A 12,712-nucleotide genomic window follows, 5' to 3' on the forward strand; every position below is an offset into this window, starting at 1 on the left:
ATGTACTATTTGTATACACACTGCATTTCAAATAATGTAAAATATCTTATTAATAAACGTTTACATTGTTTACAGGTTGAAATAACATTGTGGATGTGTTGAGCTAAATAAATTATATTATTAAAATTAGTTTCACTTATTTATTAAAAATTTTTAAATGCGGTTGTTAGAATAATTGTGGCTCACATTACATTTGTATTATATTGTTGCATATTTCTGTTCTGTTGTATGTTTATTTTATTCCCTTGGTGCTAAGCATACAGCTTTGTAGCCACTAGGTGCACAACACACCCTTGCTGCATATAGTTAAGCTGTAGTTAGTAGGTTAATTGCTGCCATTTATCTTGTCAATATCACTGTTTTGTGGTGAGCCTCACAATGAAACCTTTGTCCCCAGGCCCAGGTATACAAAAAGTTCTTTAGTTCTGGCCTGGGGATGCCCTACACGTTGCATCAGCCTTTGGATTTCCTTTCAGAGGAAACCACGATGCAATCCTATGCATAGCAATCACCAGGGGTGAGGTGGCGTGTGTGGACACCAGCAGCTTGCACAGGAAGTGGCCTTAGCTTTGCAATTTTCCCTAGGGCCACTTCTTGAAAGTCTTCTGAAAGGAGGTGGGGGTGAGTGAACAGGAAGATAAACTCAAAATGAAGGGTGAAGGGCTTCTCAGCTCCTTCATGGAGGTAGGGTAAGCTAAGCAATGTGGGGACATTGGGTCATGAGGTCTCTTTGTTTTGCTTATGCATTCACTTATTCACCTCACAGTTCTGGGATAACTAGTTTATTCCTAGGCCTAAGAAGACAGTAAAGATTAAGCATAGTTCCTACTTTGGGCAGTGCTTGGTCTTCTGGTAGAGACTGACACATAAGTGCAGTGTGGGTGTTTTTCAAGAATAGAGAAGGGTAAGGTGGAAAGCAACTAATTTTGTAGGTGGTTGTCAGAGAAGGCTTTCCAGAGACAGTGAGCATCATTTTTTCCTCCCTATCTTTTCAGATATAGCTAAAATCTTATTCTTCTGAGAACCTTTCTACTTACCATCACCTCCTCATCTTCTTCCCTGGGAGAATCTTATCTACATATCTGACGACACTTCATGCCTTTGTCAAATTACTTATTATATTCTGTAGAGTGACATAGCTCCTGGGGTGCACGCCTGTCTTCCACTTCCCTTTAGCCTGAGAATCCTTGAATCTGATGTGGGGACTGAGGCTCAGAAAGACTGTGTATGATTGTTCAAGGTCACATAGTTAATGAGTTACAGAGCTTTGTCTATAACCTAGGGTCTAAGATGCAGGGACTCTGATTCCATGTTCTTTCCATTCCAGTACTGAGGAAATAAATGAGTATCTGCAGTGTGAGACCCCAGCACTGCCTGCTTGCTCCGCTTGTCAACTCTTTTCCCTTCTGTCTCATCTCCCTCCACAAGCACAGGGAAGGCAGAAATCATTCAAAATGGGAAAGCTTTGTGACTTTTGGTTGCTCTGAACAGAAACCTGGACAACAGACCAAAAAGAAGAAGCCCTTTTGTGCTGTTATTGCAAACTTGGCCCTTCCCAGCATAGTTGGTGTTTGTGGGCTAAAGACGAACTCTGAGCTCAGTTCCCTTTGCTCTCATTCGAGTCCTCTGCATAGGTGGTATGATTTTCAGAGCCTTCTGGTTCCCTATTGTTGGGCTCAAAGTAGATACCGTTAATTATTACTTTAAGCAAACACATTGTCTCCAGAAACCCCTGTTAGAAAGCTAGTAGAGTACCCTAATTGATAAGGGAGAAAATAGACGTGTGTAACTACTCTTAATCTCCGTTTTGGAGTAGAAAGAAGGGGGTCCCTTTTTAGCAAAGTGCCCACAGGACCACCCTACTTCCGCTCCAAGCTTTAGTCAGAAACCAAAAAGAAACAGGAACTAAATCTTTCTAGAAGCTAGATCCAGGGTCTTGAGGCCTAAGCCAATACATTATTCTGGTAGAAGGAAGTTTTCTACAGAGTAATGTTAGTACAAGTGAATCCGTACCTTAGAATTCCACGGAGCCTCAGGTCCTGCAGCAACAGGGAAGCTCACAGTGAGTAAGGAAGAGCCACAAAAGAAACAGGGAACGTTTGAGTTGGAGTGGTCATCACGACCATTTAGTCCAACCTCTGTTAGTTAAAGGAGAAACTAATGCCCAGGGAGGGATTAGAGTGGGGACTAGGGTGCAGGGCTCTTGGCTCACAGGATGTGGTCTTCCTTTTGAATCTGAATTTATAAGAATGTATGTAGCTTGGAAAGGTTATTTACCATTGCTTGAGTACCACTCAGGGCCATACTTCCTCTACTGCAGACAAAGGACTGCGACTTGGGCACTGCAACCATTGAAAGCTATCCAAAATATATCCTGAAAGCATTGAAGGAATTGCCCCTCCCATTCTCCATGCCATCAGAATTCATGGTGGAGGGCACTGCATCGTGGGAATTCATCATCTTCCTGGCTGTTAATGGGGACTTCCTAGGGACTCTAAACATGAGGCACTAGGAAACCACTCACCCTCTTTTTACACCTTTCATGTCCCTTATTAACCTAAAGGTCACAGTTTAACTTAGGGGTCTGGCACTGTCTTTCTTTCTCAAGACCAACTACTTTCTTCCCTGCTTCCTTGTAGCCAATGTGGAAGAGTAGAAGAAAATCTCAACGTTTGGAGTTAGACCTGAGTGAAAAATCTGTCTTCTCTATTATTTTCTAGTTTTGTTTCCTTAGGCAAGTCACTTTATTTCTGTGTGCCTCAGTTTCCTCACCATAAATAAGAATAATGATAATACCATACCAGAGGGTTGTTGAATAAATTAGATAATACATGTAAAAGAACATCATAAGTACTCTAATAAATATGAATTTTCTTATTTATTTCCTTCTACAAGCCCCGAGATGACAAAATGTGGTGTGTGGTTATAGCTGTGCCCCCCAGGGCCAGCTTCATAAGCATATGACCTCTATAGCTTCACAGGGCTCCATGCTTAGAAGGACTCCACACTTAGTTTAATGTTCTGTTGTTGTCAGCTTGATATTTTTAGTTTTTTTTTTTTTTTTTTTTTTTTTTTTTTTTTTTTTTTTNTTTTTTTGAGACAGAGTCTCGCTCTGTCGCCCAGGCTGGAGAACAGTGGCATGATCTTGGCTCACTGCAACCTTTCTCTCCCAGGTTCAAGTGATTCTCCCGCCTCAGCCTCCTGAGTATCTGGGACTACAGGCATGTGCCACCATGCCTGGCTAATTTTTTGTATTTTTAGTAGAGACTGGGTTTCACCGTGTTAGCCAGGATGGTCTCAATCTCCTGACCTTGTGATCTGCCTGCCTCGGCCTCCCAAAATGCTGGGATTACAGGCGTGAGCCACTGCGCCTGGCCTGTTCTTAATTTTCAAATAAGCGGCCTATTATTTTCATTTTTTTACTGGGCCTTGCAAATTATGCAGCTGGTTCTATATGGCAGGAGATCAGTGGGAAGTAAAATGGTATTCCAGGACCAGGAGTCATTCCGGCAGAGTGAAAAGAACATGTGATTTGAAGTCCATAGAGATGGGTTCAAATTTCGGCTTTGCCACTAATTTGCTTTGTGATACTGAGCATTTCGTTTTATCCCTCAGGGGCTCTGTTTCTCAGTTTTGATAATGGGTTTTTTCATTAGATAATGACTCAGTTCTGGCATTCCAGGTTTCCCTCAACTATTCTGGGAAAACCTCTTTGACCCACAGGCAGAGCCTAGGGCAGCCAAGTGCTTTCCACTCTCTCTCTCTGCAGCTTGGAAAGTTAGTGTCTGTTGAAAGTCAGCTGGGAGTTGGTGGAGGCAGGGCAGTGTTCTGCTACTATTGCTGCAGTAGCAGACCCTTTCACAACAGCATTGTTTTGTCATTTCGCACCCAGATTTCCGTTGGCTAACCTCAGTCTTATCTTCCTCATTTCTGTTTCCTGTTGAAGACACCAAGGGCCCTTCAAAACACACAACCTTCTTGCTCACGGCATAAAGCCCAGTTCCATCTGGCCCCTGCAGGTTGGCTCAGCACTGGGGAACCAGTGTCCCCTCCATGACCAAGGCACCACTCCACTGACAGGTATGGTATCAATTTGCCCTCTCTTCTTGCATTCCCAAGCTAGGGCAGTGTCTATGGCAGCCAAGGGTGGCTTGGATCTGCCCATTCCATTTTCCTCAGATCTTCCTCAGGGATCAATGTCAAAGGTGGGGGAAGAAGGTTTCCATTGACTTTCCATCCTGGAACTTCTAGTAGTGGGGAAAAGGGGATAGGATATTTTCTAGCCAATTAGTATGTTTAGGAGAAAGTCACATGGAAGTGGAATGTTCTTTGGACCCAGGAGTCAGAAAACCGTAGTAGCAGTCCTGGTTTTACCAGTTACCCAGTGTGTATCTTTGGGAAAGTCCTTTCTCCAATCTAGGACTCAGCTTTTTCACCCCTTTTGTAAAATAAATAAATAAATAAATAAATAAATGAATAAGAAAAGAATGATTAGATGAGTGCTGTATAGAGACTTTTAGTTATTAGATTCCTTATTTTTATGATTGTCAGCCCTCTGTCAAGAAAGAAGATGTGAGTAATCTTTGCATATGTAACTGTGGGTGGGGCTGAACACATCCAAGAGGAGAGCTGGTGGTAATCCATATAGCACTCTATGAGAGGCATGGCTCAAAGATGAAAGCCTTTTCTCTAGTCCAATTTTTGACTCCTAGAAGTTCAAAATTGAAAGACTCTTAGAGACCAGGTACATGTGGAAGAAGAAACTGAGGTCCAGAAAGAGGAAGAAAGGGACTTGCCCAAGGTCATACAGAGAATCTGTAGGAGAGCTGGGTCTGGATTCCCAGGCCAGTCCTCTTTTTGCTCTGTCCTCAGAGGACAGAGACATCAAGCAGCAGAACCTGTCCTATAACTGACTCAGTTGGGCCTCCTCATAGTAGAGGCAGTCTGGATTTTTTAGGCATGGTCCTGAGGACTTCTTTTCTTCTATTCTTCTTTCAGATACTTGGCTCACTCTAAGTGTTGAGAGATTCCCAGACACCTACCCCTCCTACTTCTGGTTGGTTCCCTCCAATTCCCTCCATAAAAACTGACCCATCCTTTGTGCCAATAATAGTGGCTTTGTGAAGCTCTTCAATAGAAGATTTTGCATTTCGTATGGGAGAAAAATGATGTTATTCCAAATAATGTAACAGACAAAGAAAAGAGCTTCCAAATTCCTTTAATATCATCCCACATAGACATTTATCTCTATGGGTCTGGCCAACATTTCTCAACTGAACCTGATTTTCTTATATACACTCCATTGGAGAGGCATGGACTAGAACAGCAAGAGTGGAAATGAAACCAGTCTAGTTTCAGCTCAGCCACTAACTTCTTCCATCAATATTAGAGCATTATTGTCTACAAGTACCTCCAAATTTTGAAGTACTAAGAATTTTCAGCTCTTTTCATGCCTTCTTTCCAGGCTTTCTGGGGGTGAATAAAGTCAGAGAGGGCATTCAAAAGGCTGTGAATACCTGCAGCTTATCTAGGCCTTCTTACTGGAGCTGGTAGCCAATGAGGGTAATGATATCAAAAAGGTAAAAATACATTTCTCTTTTGCCTGCCATCCCCAACTCAAACTCTGTTAATCAGCTTGCTTGGCTGGCCTCCAACCACAGGTCTAGGGAATGAGCCAAGGTCCTTTTGGGCTCCGGTGTGGGAATCTCTGGAAAGCTTAGCAACGCTTTCCAACAACTTCGCCAGGTAAGTCTTCTTGTCCTCATTTCCAGAGAAGACAACTGAAGCCCAAAGAAATACTTGCCCAAGCCATGATTGTCTAGTTGATGGCCAAGACAGCATCAGAACACAAGTTTGTCTGATTTTTTCATACCATATCTGGTGACCATGACTGCTGCTTTTACTGCTGGGTGACTTAGGCTGGATTGAGTAGGTAGAAAAGGAAGCGAGGGAGCAAAAGAGCCTTAGTTTTGAGATTACTGCTAGAACTTAATTTGAAGGGGCATGTTAACCCCTTACATTCAATTAAAAGAGTTGAGCAAGAAAAAACATTGAGTGTTTTCTTGCTGAAAGACAAGGCTGAATCCTTCTGTCTTGCCTTGGCTGGAACAGGGCTTTCTGGCCTCATGGGGACAGTTTTCCATTTATGGCAACCTTGAGGTTTTTGCCACTTTTCATGACAGTATTTAATGTAGACCAGCTACCTGCTCACAGATCGACTGCCACAGCTGGTAAGGGCAATAATTTGACCCTGGCAACCCGGCATTTTTAGTAACAAGTTCTGAGTGTTGCCAAGGGAATTCTCCCAGAAGTTTCAGACCTGACCCTTCTTCTGGCATCTTCCTTATTGCACTGGTGACTTGTGGGTTCAGTGATCCCAAATGCTGCATTGCAAAGGTACTGTCTGTTTTTGCCCTCTTTGTTGCTGTGTCTCCCCTTTCCTAGAGGAATATACGGAGAAGGGAGGCAAAAGAACCAATGAGGAAAGCTGTATAATGCATACTGCTGAACTATAGAAAACTTATTGTATAAACTTTACAAGTCTCCTCCCCAACATGAGCCTTTGTTCTCTCATTTATAACCTAAGTGAGTGAGACTAGATGATCTTTAAGGGCACTTTAATAGCTGCCATTCTTGAGTCCCTATGGGACAAAAGGATCATGTTAGGCAAGGCTGAGACCAAGAGAAATCAATGTCACACCTGTCCAGATTCTGCTAAATCAATTGCCAATAGCTCTTGCTTTCATTTTGATGTTATAATTACTATTTTTTTGAGCATTTGTTATGTATTGAATACTGAACCAAAGGCTTTAAGTGCATTTTCTCCTGTCATTCTCACAATAACCTTATGAGGTAGGTATTATGCTTACATACATTTTGTGGGAGTAGCAAACTTGCGCTCAGAGAGGTGAAATGATTTATCCAAAGTTGCCTGGCTAGCTAATGGAAGAGCTAGGATTTAAGGTCATGTTTAACCTCAAAGCCTATATATATAGCCACAACACTGTGAAAACACAGCTTGGGGGAACTGAGAAGAAGAGGGAGCAAGGATGATGACTCTGGGATCTGGTACTTTCCCCAAGTCAGACAGGCAGGATGATGACCAAATTTTCTCCTCTTTGCTTCATAGAGGAAACCACTGAAGCTTGGGACACCTAGAAATGCCATAGCTACAGGACTCAGGTCTGAGGACCTTCCAGCTGAGCACTGGGTGTCAATCAGGCCTTCCCTGCTTGTCCTTAGGATCTCTCTTCTGGTTAGGAACCTTATGCCTGTTCTGCTCACTTCCCTATTCTGGTGCTTGGACTTGTCTTTTCAGCAAGTTTTCTGGGGCTGAGAGTGTGACCTCATCACTTCTTTCTCTCTCTTTCCCTCCAGGGTCACATCTCCCAGGAAGATCTCACCTTCCCACAGAAGCCCCTGGCCTGGCCTCCTGCAGTGCCACACTCCGTGTATTTGACAAGCTGAGTTGGACACTCCGTGTGGTAGAGTGTCAGTTTGTCAAATACCCCAAGTGCGACACATGCTTAGCAGCTCCAGACCAGGGCAGATGGGATATAACAGATGAACTGCCAGCTGGATACAAGGATGCTCACCAAGCACCAAGTTCTCATGAGTTATTTTATGTGACTTTGCAGGAACTGATGCATTATATCTGAGGACACCAGGGGAAAAGTGTGGCATATGTGGGCAATACAGCCCTGGGCTTCGTCTACACACATCATGAGAGTGCTGATGGGAGCACAATAGTCTTGAAAATGTATAAAAGGTCCAGGAATGGAAGTGCTCATTGATACATTATTATTTTCTTCCTTCACATTCTCCTCCCAGAGTCTCCCATCTAGGACACCAGAATTCTCACATAAGCATCATAGCTTATGTGAGAAAGCAGGGCTTAGAAATTCACTTTCTTGATGCTCAGTCTTGGCTTCTAAATACTCCTTGACCTTGCCTACCTCTTCCCTTTTCCACGTCTTTTCGTCTAGGAAGACTTTCCCCATTTATTTCTGTCTATTCAAATCTTCCCCATATTTCCTGGCCTAGCCAAAGTCCAGTGTTTCCAGAGACTTTTAAAAATCAACTTATACTTTTTCCTTCTTCACTCACAAAGCACTTCTTGCCTGGGCCCTGGTATGTGCCTCTTTCTCTCTTACTGTCTAACAGCACCTCTTGAATTGTCAATGAACTTTTCTAGGGGAGTATTCTTGAATTTTCAACTAGATTGTGAGCTTCTAGAAGACAAGGCTATGTGTCTTTGATTGCTGTCTCCCCTACCACAGCCCAGTACTTTGGTTACAGAAAAAAATAAACCTTTATTGATTGATTGACTTTCCACTAGTCCACTATCTTTAGGCCTTGTGGCCAAATTCTACCCTGGGTTTTGAACAAGAAATCAAACTGCGTACACCAAATGTTATAGAGCATATTACGTAGTAGCCAGCGTGAAGGGTTTTTTCTTCCTGAGAAACTGTCAAGGGCTGGAAGAAAAGGACAAAAGAGAAGATTCAGAGGGCAAATACATTTTAGTATTACTTGGTTACACAGTTATACAGGTGTTTTATTACAGGATTTTTCAGAGCCTTTAATAGTGTAATGTTACATTGAGAATCTCAAAGATGAAACCGTAGAATGAGGCATTTGCCACACTTAACTGATATGAATTCTTTTCCCACAGGAAAAAAAGACTTTTCCCATATGTCAATTTTTTCCCATGTATTAATGGCCCATGAAGCAAAATTTGGGAAACTATCCTAGAGAAACTTCACACCTTCTGTCTGTTCTGGAGATCTTTTCCTCTTTTCACTCATCTACTTTCTCCAACCAGCCACCAGCCTAAGAAAGGTCCCATGTTACCTGGTTTTTGTTTAGCCTGTCCTGCAGCTTTGAACTATCTCTATACATAGGAATTTTTTACTAGCTTGTCCTATCTGAAAAAAAATTCTCAGCTTTGAAGCAAAGAAGATCCAGATGCTGCAATAAATATATGCACTGAGGAGTTCACAGGGCTGACTTTTGGTCTCCATTCTACCACTAACTTGGTTGTTGTTCCTCTCTGAGCTTCATTTTCTCATCTCTAATACGGGAGTATTAGAATCAGTAATCTCTAGGCTCTTTATTTAAGATGAATGATTTTGAGATATCCCTGGGAGTCCTTAGCTCTTACGGAGAAGTGTGCCTGGATTTGTGGCTCATTTTACTAGTGAAAATGCAACCAGGATTCTCTCCCCAACACCTGAAACTCATTTTTTGATGGGCAGCAGGGAAAGATAATGGGTATTTTCAAAGGCTGTAGGGGCTGGACACAGAGTTGTTTCATGAAAGAAGGTGAGGTTTCCACTGGGTGGAGGCCCTATTTCAGAGGCTTGTAAGCACCAGGGGGAAGAAAGAGTTGTTCCTTTCACCAACTAGGTGAAGCTAGCATCTGGAAAGAGGAAAATGTTGAGGTTTCTACCACGGATCTGGCATGTTAGTGAAGTGGCGGGATCCTTTTTGTTACTTTTGTGTACTATTTTGAAGTCTGTAATCATCGCAAAAGGGGAACAGCACCTTGTGAAACATGAGCTGTCCTTTGGGGCTGCATGGGAACCAGAAGTAGCAACATGGCAGCTTCTTTGAAGAGTGCATAAGTTGATTTGACATTAATTACATGGGGAAAAGAAAGCTGTGTAGACCTGGGTCAGAACAGGTTCCCACAGAGGAGCCTTATTTAAAGGTGCAGGAACTTATGTACACACACAAACTCACACACTAACTCTCTCTTTCTCTCTCTTTCCCCTAACCCTATTCCTGCTGGAAGAGAAAGGCTTTCTTGCCCTTACCCCACCTCACATTGTAAGAAATGGCGTAAAGAAGATAACCTGTGAAAAATGCAACTACCCCCAAGATTTTAAGATTCAAAGAGGTGAAATCCTTGGGAGTGGTGCATCCATACTTTGGAAAGAAGGAAATCCCTTCATCTCTGCATTCATAGTCCCCTGAGACAGAAGGACGTTTTCTTTTCCAGGCTTCCACTTGATGTGGGAAGAATCATCCAGGTGGACCTGGCAGGATAGTAAGTGGGGTAATGGAAGCCAGACGAGTACTATGTAATCAAATATTCACGGTGTTCCAGCTGGGCTTACCAGTGGAGTAAAGTAGGAGTGGCATGTGTGCGAAGGGGAAAGACCAAAAAACCAAAAGTGACATCCATACTCTCAGAGGCCCCAACCATCTTAACTAGTCTCACTTTAATTACGTTTCGTAGGTCCTACCATACCGTGAGAGAAGAACAACACGACTGAGATTGCTGTTATGATTAGATATTTATTGAGCATTAAGAGTCAGAACATTAGACTTTCAGTGCAGGAGCAGAGCTGAACCCTGGTCTGTGATATGACAATCTCAATTAAAAGATGTCTGGCCCTGAAGGAGGAGAAATGATCCTGGATGCAGCTGGTCCTCTGAGCTGGCAGAGCTGAGTCTCCCGCTCGTCTTCTGGTGGCAAGATGCCAAAGTTGAATCGTGCCTGTAAGCATGATGATAAAGTCCTAGTGCTATGGGTATCTTCCCTCTGGTGTTTAGAGAGGAGTACCAGAAATCCCAGGCAGAGATACTAGAAGGGCCCAGGGCCAAATCCAGCAGTTGACTTACTTGAAATGCATCTGACAAATTCTAAAGCAAAGCCAGTGACTCCCAGGGGCCCCATTATTGGCAGGGCAGAAATTTGAGGCTATTCATGAAGATAGGTAGCAGGGAAGGTGGCTATGCAGAAGGCTAGGACTGTACAGGCAATTATGTCAGCAGATCCTGGCCTAGTGGGGCATTTTAAACAGACACTCTTGCCTCAGTGGCCAGAAACTCATAATACGGAGGAACTGCGTGCAGCTGTGTGCAGCAGCCGGGTGTAGTCACCATTGATCTGGGTGATGATCTGGTACTCCTGGCCTATGCAGGGCTGATCGGAGTAGTTGTTGCTCAGATTCTGGGAAGTTGGCTCATCACTGGAGCAGCCACTTGAGAAGATGGCCACCCTCATGGTTTCTCCAGAGTCGTTGGCCTCCCTGGCATGCACCCTATGGCCCAAGAGCCCACCACCCAAAAGAAGGGGCTTCAGGCTGGGGTCCTGGTTTCCCACCCTTCTGCCTCAATTCTTGTCAGTTAATTCTCAGGATTCTGCCTCCCAAAGATTCTGGGAGCAGAAGGCTGATGGATTTAAATTATCCTTTGTGTTCAGAGGGCCAAGACAACCTCAGGAGGTGCCTGAGACAGGGGAGAAAGCTATGTCCTGACCCTGAAGGCCTCTGGCCTTAGGATTCGGTCTGTGCCACACCCCGTTTCCTCTACGTTTCCCACATATAATCAAAACTAGGGGCAGGGAAGGGTCAAAAACGGAAGAGGAGAGGCTTTCTTACCTGGGTGCTTCACAGACATGCTCTAGAAAAGAAGGAGGAATCATGTCAGAAGTTTTCATGGCAAGTGGACAAGGGTCAATACCAGTTAAAAGACGAGGGAAGGGTACAGAGAAGGAGATTTTATGTCTCAGCTTTCCAACAACTGGGAGGTGTGGGAGAGGTGAATTGAAACACAATGATGCAGATTTATCAGGGAAAGGAAGGAAAAGCACAACCTTTTTGTCATCTCTGACTCAGGATATTGGGCTGGAGCAGTTTCTGGGTATGGGTAAGGGGAGGGCACTGGAACTGGACCTGCTCTTTAACCATGAATCTCCCCCAAAGATCCCCAGAGAGTCCTTGTGGGAAACTTGACTGTCAGGCCAGAGACCAGGAAGAAGGGGCTGGATTAGCCTGATGCTGATGACCATGACCCAAGCCATTCCCAAATGCAATCACCCCCACCATATACCCAGGAAAACCCATGAAATAGGTCACCATTGCCCCCTAGTGTCTGAAATAGTGTCCTGTATTCCATACAGGCTCAAAGGCTTAGGTTGGTACAAAGATAGATATTTCTTAGTACTGCCCTCTAGGTGCTTATAATTTTTCTGGGCTGCAAATGGAAATGCAAGCATTAAATGACAAAAAAGTAAACAAGGCAAGCCACAGGACTTCTGCCTTGTGCTACAGTCCTGCATTTCTGTGTCTTACCTCCCCCATTGGCCTATGAGCTCTTGTACTGCAAGGGTCATGTCTTTTTCATCTGAATATGCTCAATGCCTGTCACAGAATAGATGCCCAGTAATTATATTAAATTAAATTGATGCCCTAAAGCTATCTTCCTTATAGAGAAGTAGGAAAGAGAAAAATCTGGAAATGAGACTAGGTATAAGGAAATGATGGACGTTAGAAAATTGGCTAGAGCACGATCACAGAGAGCATTGAATAGAATATGACCTTTATTCCTTGGGCCTTGAGAAGCCATGGAAAGTTTTTGAGAGAGAAAAAATTTAATGTGGTTACCATTTATGCCCAACCTCATCAAGACTATGAGAAATACTCTCCTTTTAGTGCCCCTGGGGTTTGTGGCCATGTGAGGTATCTCTGCTATCACGTTCAGTCTCATGGTGATAGCCATGTTAACTGGCCAAAGCCAGAGCTTATACTTGAGATCTGAGAGAAGGAGATACTCAAGACTCCCTTCTGCTGGTGGAAATCTGTGAGACCCATGGTAGAAATCAGGCTGTTTGGGAGTAAGAGTTACTACAGAAAATAACACTAACGCTAGGGAAAATGACCAGTGCACTGGGTATTGAGAGACAGCTAGGGTTTTTTTTTTT

The 12,712-nt window shown here is 43.5% G+C and overlaps 1 protein-coding gene and 1 long non-coding RNA gene across 2 annotated transcripts in view; one reads left to right on the forward strand and one right to left on the reverse strand.

Annotated features, from left to right (window-relative positions):
* The first annotated feature begins 3,914 nt into the window (after nt 1–3,914).
* On the forward strand, nt 3,915–8,328 carry LOC108294814. Its single transcript, XR_001821184.2, has 2 exons — nt 3,915–5,745; nt 7,378–8,328. It is a non-coding gene; the product is annotated as an uncharacterized LOC108294814 (long non-coding RNA).
* Nucleotides 8,329–10,282: 1,954 nt separating this feature from the next.
* Nucleotides 10,283–12,712, reverse strand: part of VSIG4 (V-set and immunoglobulin domain containing 4) — a 23,557-nt gene continuing 21,127 nt past the window's right edge. The window contains exons 6-7 of the mRNA XM_037734326.1: nt 11,391–11,412; nt 10,283–11,121 (exon numbers count right to left, since the gene is read on the reverse strand). Of these exons, the coding sequence (XP_037590254.1) occupies nt 10,838–11,121; nt 11,391–11,412 (306 nt within the window). The 3' untranslated portion in view covers nt 10,283–10,837. The remainder of the gene's footprint in view (nt 11,122–11,390; nt 11,413–12,712) is intronic.

This window comes from Cebus imitator, unplaced genomic scaffold, assembly GCF_001604975.1.
Source record: "Cebus imitator isolate Cc_AM_T3 unplaced genomic scaffold, Cebus_imitator-1.0 Scaffold604, whole genome shotgun sequence".
Classification (NCBI taxonomy): Eukaryota; Metazoa; Chordata; class Mammalia; order Primates; family Cebidae; genus Cebus; species Cebus imitator.